The sequence below is a fragment of the Hippichthys cyanospilos genome, chromosome 22 (genome assembly GCF_059441005.1).
Source record: "Hippichthys cyanospilos isolate Australia breed blue-spotted pipefish chromosome 22, RoL_Hcya_1.0, whole genome shotgun sequence".
Taxonomy (NCBI): domain Eukaryota; kingdom Metazoa; phylum Chordata; class Actinopteri; order Syngnathiformes; family Syngnathidae; genus Hippichthys; species Hippichthys cyanospilos.
In genome coordinates, this window is record NC_142390.1 from 47,244 (window position 1) to 61,883 (window position 14,640).

Genomic DNA, 14,640 nt, shown 5'->3' on the forward strand with positions numbered 1-14,640 from the left:
TGTTTTGTTTTTTTTTTTCCAAGCGCTGTTCTGAAATATGACCCAGTTACGATCAAACAGGTGACACCCACGAAGACGCAATATTGCACTTTCTTTCGAGGTTTGGTCACGGGTACGCCGAATGTGTGCAGGTTTACAAGAGTGCGCCGCATGGACTCTGCTAACTTGGTTTTCCCTACAAAGACTTATGGTCGGTCAGGCAAACGTTCCGAGTCGCGACTTGGCCTTCTTCCTTCCTCCCGCCCTCTTTCGCCTTATTCCCATAATGCATTGCGCCGACTCGCTCGTATCATGGACCAAAGCGGTAAGTGTGATTTATTCACTCTCCCTCCTCAATACGAATCTATTTTGTGGCCGTTTTGGTCCAAAAATACACACGTGGACATATGTCGACGAAGTGTGGAACGGCATTAATTCCAGAAGATAACGGAAAGTGCCCAGTGGCCTTTTTAGCGCGGAGAGGCTAACGTTCCCTTTAGCACGGGTCGGGCTAGCGTCAACTAGCGACGGAACCTACTCCGTAATCAATCAAAGTAGACCAAAATACGAGCAAGGAAACGTTTAAGGCGGACTGCAATTGTAACGACGGGGGTTAGGGTTATTTAAACAAATAGTTACTCCATAGTCAGTCTGGGGAGCTGCTACTTTAACTTTTAGCGGCGACGTGAAGCCAGTCGGAATGCTAATCCAGTTAGCATCGATGCTTCTGGCGCTAACGTGACCGAATTGGGGGCATATTTTGAAGCATTTCGGCCATCGCGTAGTTTAGCGAGAGACTTGCTTCTCGCGCGTTGCCCTGTTAATGCCGACAGTCCTCAAAATTGCCCACCGTGCAAAAGAAAATTGCACCTTGTCCCTTTCAAACGTGAAATTGTTCCGCTTCCTTTCGTACGTACCCCCGGCAGACAACGATCTCCAAGGAAGCGACGGCTCCGGGAGCCTGGGCGGCCCAGACGTCCGCAGGCGCATTCCCATCAAGCTCATCTCCAAGCAGCCCCTGAGGACCAAACCCCCTCTGCGCGTCCAGAGGCCCGGCAACAGGCCGCCTGCGAAGAACGACACTGCGGAGAAAGACGGTAGGCCATATTGCGGCCGCCGCCGCCTAGCGGCTCACTCTTCCTTGGATTTGTGCCCCTCAGATAACTTTGGCTTCAAGCAAGAGAAGTTTGACTGCGGGGGCAAAGCCGGAGATGTGTTTGCCGCCCAGAGGAGGTACCCGCAACCGCTGTTTTGGGACTATAAGGTATTCGGCAAGTAAAGACGCTACGCCGCGCGAGCGCGCCGTCTCACCTCTCGTTCCCGCGGCGACAGCTGAATCTCATCGGCGAGAGGGACGAGGTCCCGATTCACTTCTGCGACAAATGCGGGCTTCCTATCCAGCTGTACGGACGCATGGTATGCGCTTCGGGAGCGCAAAAGGCACAAGGGTCAGCCGCGAACTTTGACCTCCCCCGCTCTTCCCAGATTCCCTGCAAACACGTCTTCTGCTACGAATGCGCCGTGCTGCACGAGAAGAAAGGAGAGAAGCTTTGCCCCGGGTGAGTTTGCCAGAGCCCGCGTCTTCCCCTCGCCCGCGAGTACTAAGCTTTGCGGTTTTGTCGGGCTCAGTCTGACGGCGTACAGCTGCACGGATCCGGTGCAGCGCATCGAGCAGTGCCACCGCGGCTCGCTGTACATGTGCAGCGTGGTGTCGGGCTGCAAGCGCACGTACCTGTCTCAGCGGGACCTCCAGGCCCACGTCAACCACCGCCACCTGAGGTCGGCCAAGTCGTCGTCCGGCCGCCAGGAGCCGGCGCACCTCCCCCCGCCGTCCGACGTGCCCGAGCGCTTCCGCGTGCCGCCGCCCCACTTGGGCAAGAGCCACGCGCACCTGGCCAACCCGCACCCGCACGGCGGCCACGACCCGTACGGGCAGCCGCCGCCGCCTCACGACGGCCCCCCCGAGACCTATCGCATCGCCACGGTGACCACGCGCAAACACAGCAACCTGATCACCGTGCCCATCCAGGACGATTCGTCGTCCGGGCCGGGCCAGCCGCCGCCCCACCACCGCCCCGGGGACTATCCCGGCCAGCCGCCGGTGGTGCCGCACGCCCACCGCATGATGGCCCCCCCTCCGCCGCAGCAGCACTTCGGGCCGCCGCCGCCGCCCCTGGGTCACCCCATGCAGCACCCTCCCCAAGGCGGCGGAACGCCCCACTTGGTGTACAACCAGGCCCCGCCGCCTCCCATGTCCGCGGCCCCGCCGCCCATCACCCCGCCGCCGGGGCACATCCTGGGCCAAATGCCGCCCTACATGAACCACCCGCCGCCGGGACCCCCGCCCCAACACGGCGGGCCCCCGGTGAACGCGCCCCCTCCCCATCACTACAATCCCAATTCCATGCAGCAGTTCCCCGAAGACCAGGGCACTCTCAGCCCTCCGTTCAACCAACCGGGAGGTCTCAGTCCCGGAATGTGGCCCGCTCCCAGGGGGCCGCCCCCGCCCCGGATGCAGGGACCGCCGCCAGGACCCGGGCCCCACCACCCGGACCAGGGCCGCTACCGACCTTATTATCAGTAAACCGCCATCTCCGTAACCGGGCTTTCCTCGGAAATTCCCTTTTGGACCTCGGCGGACATCCGCGCAAACTATGAAGGCGTCCCCTCGCCCGCACGCGCCTTGCCCGGTTTCTGTATCTTGTACGTCATGTTACTTTATCGGACCGGGAAGTCTTGAAAGTCCTTTTTCATTCGGGTTTGTTCGCCCAGGTTGAGGAAAGTGATTTTACGTGTGCATTGGCATCTTTGCTTTCAACTGAGCATCAGAAATAAAAGGCGATTAGCACAAAAACGCGAATCGTTATTCGAGGTTGTTTGCCAGAACCAATCCTTTAGAATTCCTTTTGAAATAACCGGAGTTTAAAGCAATAGTGAGAAAAGTACGCCAATATGTTTGATAAAACAACAGTTCACTTCATTGTCTCTTAACGTCCGAGACGGCAACAAATTACATCCACGCGGCTGTGTGTTTTCCCGCTTCCGGTGGCGATCCCGTCGCTTTCATGTTTTGTCAACAAATAAAAGCTGCCGAGGGCTTCGGGTGTCAAGACATTTATTTCATCTGCATTCTAGCGACAGTTTGATCCAATCAGCCGTTAAAAAAAGAAGCCCACTGACTTTCACAACACACGTGTCCACTCTCGCTTGGGTGGCGGGAGCCGAATAAGCAAAACTGTTATTAAAAAAAAAAAAAAAAATCAAAAACAATGGGTTTTTACTTACACGGTACAAAAAGAACAGCATTAGTCACGTTAATACAGAAATAAACAAATGGCACATTGAATTCCTAGATTTTTAAAAGTGGTGCTTGAGGATCTTTCATTAAGGGAAAAGTTAAATAAATTACTACTATAAACGTTACATACAAATCTGGAGTAGTATATACAAAAAGGACCTCCAAAGGAAAAATCTACAAAAAAAAAAAAAAAAGTCACGTTCAACAAAGACAGCAGTATATTTTACATAGTAGAGATTTGAACAAGCGTGTGTGCAAAGTTGGATAACCGGTGAATGAGTGAAGCACATGAGGGATTGTGGTCACGTGACCAACATTTACCGGGTTTCTATTTATCTTTGCGAGCGGAATTCAGGACTATTGTGAGAACAAGTCTTTCCATCATTTGATGGGATATCCGGCCAGCCGAACGCATTGCATTTTAACGCCGGGGTTGCCTTCGGGGTGCTGCTATTTCACGGGAAAGCCAACGATCATGTTCGAAGTTGGCCACGCTCCTGACGCGCGCTGGAGGAATTTGGGAAAAGCTACTCGAGCGCTGCGAGCCCCCGCCCGCTTCAGACGGGACGTCCGGAACGCCACCCGGAAATGTGCCCGCGCCCTGAGAAAAAACTCAAAACGAAGTTGGGTTACAAACGAGCGCTTTCCAATTTTTGCTTCCGTTGCCTTCACGGGGTCTCATTTTTCATGGGGAATCTGTGGTGAAGAAGGCTGGATCTTTTGTCTTCCGCAAAGTTCCTTCCATCCTGGGTCGATCTCCCAATCACGTCTGTGGGCAATTCCCGCCGGCGGACGCCTATATTGTTCGGAACGCGCGAGGAAGACGAGGCGCTCCGACGGAAAGGCCGGCTTCGGCCCGAGTCGACTGCGCGTTGCGATTCGTTGCGGGGACCCCGGAGTTTCAGGCGCACGTATGACAAGGGCCGATCTCCACAAGTGTCTTTTCCGTCCCAAGAGAGCACATTTGGCTTTTTTCCTTCGACATCTTTTTGCTTCTAGCGGTCAGCGCGGGGAAAACGGAAGGGAGCGGCAGTCCGCTTTGTAAACACTCGCCGAGGAGAACCTCGATGGGCTTTCACAGTGTCTCTTTCTTGAGATTGTGGTGGCAGACGAGAGCGCGAAAAAAAAAGAAAGAAACCGAGGCTAAAAATCCTTCACGAACCGACACGGGTGGTTCCTCCCCCTGAGTTTCTTTGCGTTTTTAAGTTAAATCGGAAAGAGCGGGGCTAAGGTTAGTACGAAGGAGAGTCTGGAAGAAGAAGGCCCCGCGCCGGACGTGGAATGGTCCCCCCGCCCGTTTCTCTTGTAGCAAAAAAACAAAACCAAAAAAAAGTCCGGGCCGGCTCCCGCCTCCGCCTAGGCGTCCGAGAGGCAGCTCTGAACGCTGTCCATCCACAGCTGAGCGTTGATGCTGTCCTGGGCGCAGAAGTTGTACACTCGTTTGGTGGTCTTGACCTGATGGCGGCGTGGCACACAGATCAGGATTAGAGCGCTGCATATATGACTTTTCAGGGTTCGTTTGGGCTGCTGTTCTTTAGCCTTACTGCTCGCTGAGCATTGAATGGCTGAATGGCACTGCCCTCTAGCGGCCGAGTCGAGTATGAGCGTCATCAATTCAAGGCAAACCACGTAGCGATTCCTTGTTACTACTGCTGTTTTTCTAAAGCGCAAAACTGGTGTGATCCCCCCCGCCCCCCCATCGAAGCGATGCAAAAACGTAATGTAACGTTCGTATATGGAAGAAATCAAATAAACGGCGGTTTGTTTTTGGGCGACCGCTGTCGAGGACGAGCGGAAGGGGGAAAAAAAGATGGGCAACGTTGGCTTTGGGACCAACATTTTGGGCAAACGTTTTCGCCGAAAAGCGCCGGCGAACGTTTCGGAGACTCACGTCGAAGAAGGCTTTCTCCTCGATGTTTTTGGGCGCCCCCATGGCGGGCGTCCCCAGAAAAACCGACTCCACGTCGGCCAGCTCGATGACGCCTTTGCACTCTTTGTCTTGCCGGCTCTCGTAATATCGCAGCTGCGCGGCGCAGAGAGAAGGGGCGCGCTGTGTAAAAGACAGGACTCGGTCGGACGACGGCCCTACCTGATGCTTTGTCTTGTCCAGCACAAACCAGCGTGGTTTCCAAGGTTTCAGCAGGGCGCCTCTCTTGAACAGAACGCCTTCGAAACTTCTACGGCGCCGCAAAAACAAAGAGGCGTGAAGCAACGGCCTCTTCCGCGGACGGAAGGGCGTACCTGTTCTCGCTCTCGCTGCTCTGGAACTGGCTGTAGAGCGTGCTGGTGCTGGGGCGACCCGGCGCGGGCGCGGAGGAGGCGCCGGCCTCGCGGTCCAGGGCCAAGTTGAGGGAGGAGCCCACGCCGCTCTCCTGCAGGTACGCGCCTTGGGAACGGCGCCGGTGGCTCAGGTTGGACGACGTGAGCAGCGAGCCGGAGAAGGACTGCCGCCAGAAGAACCGATTTCACGTGGCCGTTTCCTCCCGGACGTAAAAGGGAAGGCGGAGGTCCGACCTGGCTCTCCGGTTTGGCGTCGTTCCTCTGAGCGGCCTTGATCTTATCCCAGGCGTCCTTCCACTTCTCCGACGCCTGTCCGAGCTCGGCCTCCAGCCGCCGCAGGTCCTGCAGCAGCTTGGTGATGGCGTCGGGCAGCGTCTTGCTCGGGCTGTCGTAGCAGGGCCACGCCACGCGCCGCCGCCACTGGGGAGCGCCGCCCTCGGGCTGGTCGGGCGCCTCCTCCGAGGCCGCCCGCGACTCCCAGTCGTACGACGGCCCCTCCGAGAGAGTCTCCTCCGTGTAGTAGTCCCACACTTTCAGGTTGGAGATGAAGGTGTATGGTCGGAGTACCTTATACGTATACCGTATTGTGTAAGGAGCGCGCTTCGCAAACATACGCACGTGCATGCGTGTATGTATATATAAACATACATATACATATGTATACGAAGCAGCGAGGGATCGCTGTGTATGTGTGTACGCCGTATATGGAAACAAACACATTTATCTATCGGCGAAGAAACCAAGAAAAGGAAAACCTCGTCGTCCTCCGGCGCAAACATGTAGTTGAAAAAGACAGGCGTCTTCTTGTTGAGGCGGTCGATGTAGTCCCACACGGATTTGCACGCGTGAGGACCCCTCCTCTCGCCTTTTTCCTCATAGAGGACTCCTGCAAACGGCGGCCGACTTAGGTCGAAAGACAAACGGGCCGAGAACAGAGGCGCCGCCGCCGCCGCCGCCGCCGCGGGCGAAGACGATACCCAGTTCGATGCGCTCGTAGTCCGAGTCGAGCAGGAAGGTGCGGAAGCGGTTGGACACGTAGTGATAGGCCAAGAACTTCAGGTAGTACTGGCTGAACTCAAACTCCATGGGGAACTGCAGGTGGATCTGAGGGATGGCAGGAGAGATGAAAAGGGGGCGCGGCGCCCTTGGGAAACGGGACGCCTTCGGAAACGGGACGCACCTGATGCACGCAGTCCAGGAACTGCAGGAAGACGGGGGTGAAGCCGCCGCTCTGGCCGCCCTGCGTCTGCGCGCCCCGGTGGCTGAACCTGTGGCCGAACGACAGCCACTCCTTCTCCACCAGCAGCCGGAAGCCGTCGAACGTGCGGTAGTAGGGGTCGGACAGCAGCTGCGCCAGGGACGCCACCTGCCGACGCCGCGCGCGCCGCTGCGTGAGCCGAGACCCGGGGCGGCGGGTCGCGCCAGCTCAATCGTCAAACCTGGGTGGTGACGTCCCAGCCGTCCTCCAGGCTGACCATGACGGACGAGCCCGTGTCCAGCAGCTCCACCGCCAGAACCGACACTTGCAGCACCCTGTGCAGCTGCGCGCACGCGAGTAGCGTTTCTTTCAGCTCTAGATTTGCGCATCCTTCGCCGCGCTGGGCAGTACATCCTTTCAAAAGCTTGCCGTTTTACCATAACCGGCATTTTTCACGCGCCGTGGAAAAGGCGTTTTGCCACTCTCTGCCCGTCGCGTGCAAAGGGCGCGTCTGACAACCCACGCTTTGCAAGCTAAACAAACGTCATTTTCAATCGGCGGCAAAATCCGCCTTCGCGGGCGTCATTCAAGTAACGCTTGACGACGTGACACTTTCACGGCTGGCAACGGTTCAATGAGTATCCCTTTAAATCAATCGTTATCCCTGTAAACCAAGTCAACCTCCAAAGTTCAAAACAATTCATTGGGTTCCATTTCCCGCCACATTACGACGGTACCAAAAAAAACAAAGTAAAAATCAATACAAATAGCGAGTCGCAGCCTCCCACATCTCAATCACTAACCAGCGCCATCCACTCCGACTCTTCCAGGCAGCGCAGGAAGTTGGTGCCGGAGTCCGAGGAGGCGGAGCTCGGCACGCAGGCCTTCATCAGCTTCTTGAAGCTGTTCTTCACCTGCCGCACGTCGCACACCTCGATGGGCACCACCTCCCACTGCTGGAAGGAGTCCTGCTTCCCGCCCTGAAACGGGTAAGGTAGCGTGCTCCCGACCAAAGGCTCGCCGCTCGTGGCCGCGAAGCAGGGCGAACGGACTTTCTTTCTTGTCCCGTACCTTGAGCTGGGCCTTGTCCCCGATGATGTAGAGGTAGGCCCTGTGCTGGCGGAGGAACAGGGCCTCGCTCGGGCCGCCGTTGGGCTGCGGCGACTCTTTCCCGGCGAGACGCGTCCCGACGTCCGGGTTGTAGGCGCCGAGACGCCCGCTGCCTCGGATGCTCCCCCATTTCCCTGCCGCGCAAACGGACCGATCAGGGGACGCGAAGGGAATGTCCTCACGGCATCGGGAACCCTCGGATTTCCCTCGGTCGTCCTTAAGAGCCACGCCGCTGCGGAGGACTAGCCCAAACCGCTTTGCCGCGCGTGGCTTGATGCGACGCCGGCCGTTGCGCATAACCAAGAGTCAGAAGTCAAACGGGGACGCCGGACAGTAGGGCCGCCGCGCGAGCGCAGATCGCGCCGGCGCAGTAACAAGAAGAGAATTAGTCGTTACGCGAAACTACCAGAGATGACGCCCGACGCACGGGCCATTCTGTTCAAGACTTTTGATTAGTGGGCGGGGCGGGGCGGGGCGGGGCGGGGCCTACTTTACCTCTGGTCGAGTTCCTGGACTTGCCAGACACTTTGGCTGGAGAGGGGGACACGACTCTGGCCTTTTGACCAAGAGCTGAGGTCAAACGACAGGCAAAGAAAAAGACCATTGCACTCTCAGGCTGGATATACAGTGCACGGCGCTTTTCCGATCGCCGCGTCACGCTCATACAGGGGTGCCTCCAGCGGCCCTTTGTTTTGATAAGCTTGCGAGGAAAGAACTTTTGAGCGCAAAGTGTAGAGACTGACGGATAAAAGTCAGGGCACCGCCGTATGCGTTGGCACGTACAAAAACACAACCCGTTTTTAGGAGCTCATCGTTGGAGGGAGAGAAAAAAAAGGCGGGATGGGTCGCGTCGAGCCTTCGTTTCACGATGAGCCCCATCGTTCGGAAACGGATCGGAAGTCGCCCTTCGCAAACGCACGCACCTCCTCTGCTGAACGTCCCGGGCACGTCCTCCTTGGCGCCCATCACTTGCTTCATCAGAGCGCCGATTTTCGGCTGCCGCAACTTATCCGACGAGTCTGCGGACAGAAGGCGCGGTCAAGTCCGGGAGCGGGCGCCTCCTAGGCAAACTCACCTGAAGCGCTCACGTGGGTGGAGGCGAAACCGCTGAGCGTGTTCCTGCCGCCGCTCTCGCTGTAAGACGGCATGGAGCTGATGACGGCCTGCAGGTATTTCTCCTGTTCCAGACTTGTGGAGTCGGCCTGCGAGGGAACTGCGGACCAAAGCCTGCGCGTGAACAAAGCCATCTCCGCCTCCGCTTGGCCCGGGCGCCAAAATAACCTGAAGCCGGGGCGTTGGGAGACTTAAAAAAGCCCACCACCCCTTTTGCGTGGAGGCCCGCCGAGCGCAAGAGGACGGCCTTGGTTCGGGAATTCCGCCAGCAGACCACGGGGAAGCGGTTCTGCCGGTAGCAGCGGCAGATCCTCTGGAAGGTGGAATCCGGGATGGTCTGCGGGACGATGAGCAGGCCGGGATAGCTAGGACGGACGCAAGCGCACGCTGGCTCAAACACCTTTTGCGCCGACCCCAGATCGCCGCGCGTGGATTGGCGTACCTCCGGCACACCGTGTACATGCGGTTGACGGTGGATATTCGGAAGGGCTCGTTCTTGGAGCGGGTCAGGCTGTTGCTTAGCGTGCCCAGGCCCATGCGCTGGTAGTCGCGGCAGCACGCTCGCTCCACCGCGTTGCTCATGGTCTGCCGGTCCGAAGAGCGGATGGTGGAGGACAGCGTCAGGGAGCTCTGCTCCACCTCTTCCGACACTGGCGCGCAAAAACAAGCGGCCGTCCTTTCAAACTTTCCGGGGGCCGATCGAAGAGGACCGGGCGTACCGGAAATCTCGTCCTCGTCCAGCTCCGACTGGAAGCTGCTCCTGTTTTCCCAGGTGGGCGGCGAGTATTTCTTCTTGGTCACGTACTGCCGGTTGATGGTTCGCCTAGCGCTCTTCACCAGGTTCTTGGAAAGCGTCCTGAGGCGAGCAAAAGACAGCCCCGAGTCGCTTTTGACGCGCGGCGTCACTCAAATTGGAGCGGGGGAAGGCACCAAACTAAGTAGCGGCCAATTGAATTCACCGCCGGACCAAAACGGAACGAGTTTCTTTTCAGACGTGTCGGAACATGGCTCGTCGCTTGCCGCCGCGACTCTTTTGCAAAACGCTGTACGCCTTTATTCGCGACCCCGTGATAACATTTGAAGCCATGCTTCTTTTCCAACAGAAACAATGATCAAATCAAACACAAAGGATGGAGAAATGTTTGACTTTTTTACCGACGGTTACTTGGAATGCTCCGGGAAAACGCCGGTTCCATACAAACGCCAAATGTGACTAGCGATACAAGATGGGCGGCATAAATGTAACGTCGACGCTTTGAAACCCCAAGTCCCGGCGGGCGACGAGCGCAAAGAAAAGTACGTACTTGAGTGACTGGTTTTTATCCTTGGCCTTGTGCTCCACCACCATCTTGCCGCTCTGACCCGCGGTGAAGGCGAACGTTCCCTGCACGTGCGGGGGGTAGCGTAGCTTGTGCATGTGTTTTCGGAAAACCTCCGCCAGGTCGGCCGCCACTTCCTCGTCGAACACGATCTTCATCAGCTGAAAAGAGGCGGGGCGCGCGCCCGAGTCAAGCCAACGCCCCTTTTCAAAAAGAGCCGGCGACGAGCCGAGCGCCGAAGCTCGGGAAAAAGGCAAAGTGACCTGGAAGGTGCAGGACCGTAGTTGTAGCCCCTCCTGAACAAACTGCTCCATGGGCAAAGTGACAGAGATCCTCTTCTCCTTGGTCAACGACGCGACTGGGAAGGACCGAGTCACGACCTGCTCGCCCACTTTCCTCGCCGAGCCGGAAACACAGCACGACGTCACGTTTTCATTTCGGACACGGCGCCGAGCCAGAAAACGGCGCCTCACCCAGCGGGTCGGCGGGCGTGCCCTTGAAGATGAGCCGGTACGTGGTGAGGAAGATGGCTCCCTCGGCGGGGAGCAAGGGCGGGCCTCCCATGCTCCCCGTGGCTTCCTCGCGCCCGTCCGGGATGAGGTAGACGCGCATGCCGTCCATCACCAGCTCCTCGCCTGCCAGAAGGGTCGGCCTCAGCAGCTTGGGCTGCGGGGAAGACCACGGAGAGGCTGCAGCGGGAAGAAGGGCGCTGAACCCGTACAAACAAACCGGGCGCCACGCATTTGACCGACCGGTGGCCATTTCTCTCGATCGCCTTGGATTTGGCTTCGTCCGGCCCATGACAGAAGAAGCATTGTTTTTTCCGTTTCTAAGTTTTGGCTTCCGCCGGCCGAGCTCAGCCCACCTCCCTCTCCATCGCAACAACTGACGGCACCCTTCCGACGGGGGGGCCCGCACGTTAGCTTCGAGGCACGGCAAACGTCGCACCGGGGAGAGCGGTCGTCACCCAGCGCGCTTTGCTCGGCTGCCCTCGCGAGACACAGACATACCTGGCGCGTCTGAGCGGTAGGGATTGGCGGAGAGGGAAGTAGGCGGGGCTGGCCGGGCTCGCTCCGCGTGGCCTTTCTCTAGCGGGACGTGAAAATAGGAATCGGTTACCTTCTGGATCGGCGGCAGTCGTTTGCTCTCGCGGTGGACCGCGTCTAACGTCTCGATGTGCATCTGAACGATATCTGCGAGCAAAACGCAAGCGTGAGGGCGGAAAGCCTTTTTTCCCCCTTTTCGCCATTCGTTCCACGAGACGAACGATACCCGGGATCATGGTGTGGAGCGCCTTCAGGTGCTCGTTGGTCACGCCGCTCTCATTGCACACTTTGTCCACGAAGCGGTTGATGAATCTCACCACCGAGTTGGCCACGTCGGAGCTCTCGGCGTCCTCGAAGCCGCTCTCCGTGTCGTAACTCTCGGCCATGCTCCCTGCAATACTGCCAGACGAAAGACAGCGAGTCTCATGTGTGCGCACCTGTATATATTTTGGATTCCAGTCTATGAGACATATATGCACGTATGCGCACTTGTATGTATTTGGGATTTTTGCAAATAATAGCCCCCCCGCCCCGCCCGTCCCCGTTGAAAAAAGGACTTGGCAGCGAATTCATTCAACGTTGTTTAGCGGGGGCACCAAAAGTTGGAATCGCTGGGCTCGCTCAACCCAGGATAGAGATATAGGAAAAAGATTGGGAAAAGGACCCCCAAAGCATCAATGAACCTTTCTGGGGGCTCGTAAAACGTCACATATCGTTTGCGTTCTCTGAGTAAACGAAGCGATGTAAAATGACACGGCTTCCAAATGAAGTGTTGAGGAGAGTTTGAATTTCGGTCGGGCACCTGTTGGTGACGTAGCTGTTGCTGACGCTCTCCACGTCCCCGAGGCCCGAGCTCCTGAGCAGGCGGTTCTTGCTGGTGTCCAGCGGCAGGAGCAGGTAGCTCATCCTGTTGGCGTAGTGGATGGCCTGGCTGAAGACGGTGCTCTCCTCCTTCTGCACGCGCTCCGCCTGCGTGTCCTTGCCCAGCGTCGGCCAAAGGCGGCTCTGCTCCGACGCCAGCTCCAGGGCGCCCGGTTCCCGCACGCCGCCGCCCGCTCCCTCCCGCTGCTCCCGAGGAGGAATCGCATGGCGCCGGTTGACGACAGCCGCTAAGGCGAGGCCTTTGACCATCTGTCGTACTCACGTTGTGGTTCTGGCGCTCCTCGTCCTCCGTCTCCAGGTAAAGTTCCCTAATGTGCTTCTGGACGTCGCTGTAGAACATGGCCTCCCAGAACTGCATGTTGGTCCACACGGTATGCTCCTGTACGCAGCTGTACGCAAACTGAGTGATGCCCGCCCCTAATTTCTGTCAGAGCAAAGACACGACAGCGACGGTCCGCACGCGACGCTGATGTGAGGCCTAGTTATTATTATTATTATTATTATTATTATTATTATTCGGCTAATCCGAAATGACTCACCCTGCAAAAAGCTGTGACCAATGGGAGAAGGGCCGCCGCAATACCATGTTCGTCCATATGCGAGCAGTCCTAAACGGGAAGACGGCATAGGGCGGAACGCCGCTTTACCAGACACCTTCGCAATAGCTCGTAAAAATGGGAAGACGGCATAGGGCGGGACGCCGCTTTACCAGACACCTTCGCAATAGCTCGTAACGGCGTCGTCGTGGCAATTCAAGCCACGCTCAACTCATTCGGACAAGTTTAGCAGTAAAAAAATATCAAGGACCTTCTTGCCGGCCATTACTAGATGCATATAAATGGGTACCTGGCTTTGGATGTCTGGACGCTTTAAAACATAACGTGACATCTTTGGGATCGAACACTAGCTTTAACCCTTTAAAAAAGACCTTCTTCTCCTGCCGTCGACCGAAAATGACATCCGATGCGCTCGACGCTCAGGGCTCGATCGCCACTCGGCTAATTAACGTCACGCGATCAACGGATGAGCCGTGATGGGTTGTTACTCAAGCCTTGAGCACAGGTTATTACATGTTTGACAATGTGTTTTTAAAGGTATTCGTTGTACGTGGAAAATCAGAGTCATCAAGATAATGAAAGCCTTTTCACATTTTACGGCCCTTTAAATCCCTTTAAACAAGTCGCGCGTAGCCACTGAGTGTTAAGTTTACGTTAAAACAGTTTTTTGTGGAATAAGATCTCAGTCGTCGAGAACGTTTGAAGAAAATCGAGAGTTCTTTTTTCGGCCGCGTGGACCGGCCCCGTATGCGGCGAGCGTTTGATATGAGCTATACACGCAGCGATTGGAGACCTGTAAGGTGCAGTTCATCATTCGGACGATGTAGTCAAACTGTTGGTCGTCCAGCACCGCCCGGTTCTGTAAGACGTGCTGATTGAGCTCCTGGGTCAAACACACCCGAGCCGCCCTACCCTTCAACGCCCGAAGTACCGCTGGCAACAACTGCAAGAGGAAGGCACCAAAAATCAATAGATACATAAATAAGCAATTAAATAACCAAAGTCCCAAACGTCCTCATTTTCTCCCAGGACTGCCGCCGAAGACTATTGAGTACCTTCTTGGCCTCCAGCATTTTGTTCTCAAAGATGTGCGTGATGCAGTTGCGGACCACCTCCAGCCGACGGGCGCTGTTGGCCATCACGTTGCTGTTCCGGTCCAATGCGTCTCCTGCGGGAGGGCGGGCAAGCGCGAGGCTCGTTTCATCGCCGCGGCACGTCAAAACTCGAGCCCGTTAAACAGAGGGCGACAAGTCGGAGGCAGGAAGTGCTGATGATGAACTTAGGCTTCCCTTAACGAGTGGGCATCCGGGCCACATGGCGGAAAAAGGGTGATGCGGTTAACCGATGAGACGATTCGCAAAATTTTTAAGTTGCGTATGCTTGTTCAAAAACAAAAACAAAGAAAAATAAACAATCCGGCCAAGAACCCGCGAAATTGAACGAGTGCCGCGCCACTGCATTTGTAGCGGTACCTCTCGGCGTATTTTGTTCAACAACTCCACAAAACAGATTCTGGTTAGTCTGCCGGAAAAATATGCCACCGTGAAACTGCGCATCGGTGAGGCGCATGCCTTTATGTCACGGCTTACAGATTGCGCGTTCCGATCGATTGGCCCTTAACCTGAAAAGAAAACTAAACTCATCTTAAATCAGGTGACCTGCAGAAACTCTGCAAAAATGTCACCTTTGAGAAGCGCTGCTTAGTACGCACGCCTCACGGGAGCCTGCTGCTTTAACCTTTTGTTTGTATACTCAAGAGTAGCTGCCAATGCCAGCCAACGGGCTAACTTCAGCAACGCATCTAATTAAGGGTGCAAAGTGTCCTACAACTCCTAATCTTTGGGATAAACAGCAGTAG

General features: G+C 56.5%; 2 protein-coding genes across 4 annotated transcripts in view; one reads left to right on the forward strand and one right to left on the reverse strand.

The window, feature by feature from the left end:
* cbll1 (Cbl proto-oncogene-like 1, E3 ubiquitin protein ligase) lies at positions 1–3,259 on the forward strand. 2 transcript variants are annotated; one of them, XM_088406907.1, is made up of 6 exons: positions 6–304; positions 906–1,076; positions 1,140–1,243; positions 1,312–1,395; positions 1,465–1,538; positions 1,609–3,259. In XM_088406907.1, exons 1-6 carry the CDS (start codon positions 151–153, stop codon positions 2,561–2,563), a joined length of 1,542 nt encoding a protein of 513 aa, XP_088263033.1. In that variant the 5' UTR covers positions 6–150; the 3' UTR covers positions 2,564–3,259. The 2 variants fall into 2 exon arrangements, with proteins under 2 accessions (XP_088263032.1, XP_088263033.1); XM_088406906.1 differs by having other exon boundaries at positions 1–304; positions 906–1,243.
* Positions 3,078–14,640, reverse strand: part of sbf1 (SET binding factor 1) — a 25,065-nt gene continuing 13,502 nt past the window's right edge. The window contains exons 15-41 of one of the 2 annotated variants that reach the window (XM_088406903.1): positions 13,838–13,950; positions 13,576–13,725; positions 12,765–12,833; positions 12,488–12,649; positions 12,146–12,408; positions 11,570–11,742; positions 11,417–11,490; positions 10,771–10,963; positions 10,561–10,688; positions 10,283–10,458; positions 9,698–9,834; positions 9,421–9,628; positions 9,147–9,343; positions 8,941–9,078; positions 8,789–8,884; positions 8,361–8,435; positions 7,827–7,999; positions 7,559–7,735; positions 6,997–7,098; positions 6,738–6,923; positions 6,535–6,661; positions 6,313–6,443; positions 5,792–6,124; positions 5,519–5,721; positions 5,367–5,454; positions 5,169–5,300; positions 3,078–4,732 (exon numbers count right to left, since the gene is read on the reverse strand). In XM_088406903.1, coding sequence (XP_088263029.1) covers positions 4,634–4,732; positions 5,169–5,300; positions 5,367–5,454; positions 5,519–5,721; positions 5,792–6,124; positions 6,313–6,443; positions 6,535–6,661; positions 6,738–6,923; positions 6,997–7,098; positions 7,559–7,735; positions 7,827–7,999; positions 8,361–8,435; positions 8,789–8,884; positions 8,941–9,078; positions 9,147–9,343; positions 9,421–9,628; positions 9,698–9,834; positions 10,283–10,458; positions 10,561–10,688; positions 10,771–10,963; positions 11,417–11,490; positions 11,570–11,742; positions 12,146–12,408; positions 12,488–12,649; positions 12,765–12,833; positions 13,576–13,725; positions 13,838–13,950 — 4,103 coding nt within the window. In that variant the 3' untranslated portion in view covers positions 3,078–4,633. The remainder of the gene's footprint in view (positions 4,733–5,168; positions 5,301–5,366; positions 5,455–5,518; positions 5,722–5,791; positions 6,125–6,312; positions 6,444–6,534; positions 6,662–6,737; positions 6,924–6,996; positions 7,099–7,558; positions 7,736–7,826; positions 8,000–8,360; positions 8,436–8,788; positions 8,885–8,940; positions 9,079–9,146; positions 9,344–9,420; positions 9,629–9,697; positions 9,835–10,282; positions 10,459–10,560; positions 10,689–10,770; positions 10,964–11,416; positions 11,491–11,569; positions 11,743–12,145; positions 12,409–12,487; positions 12,650–12,764; positions 12,834–13,575; positions 13,726–13,837; positions 13,951–14,640) is intronic. The other variant, XM_088406902.1, reaches the window with a different exon arrangement.

Bases quoted from the DNA above. Each gene is read 5' to 3' on its own strand.
- cbll1 (XM_088406906.1), top strand. From the start codon at position 151: ATGGACTCTGCTAACTTGGTTTTCCCTACAAAGACTTATGGTCGGTCA. The intron at 1,244-1,311 runs GTATTCGGCAAG...CCGCGGCGACAG, and splicing joins CGCTGTTTTGGGACTATAAG to CTGAATCTCATCGGCGAGAG. The intron at 1,539-1,608 runs GTGAGTTTGCCA...TGTCGGGCTCAG, and splicing joins GGAGAGAAGCTTTGCCCCGG to TCTGACGGCGTACAGCTGCA.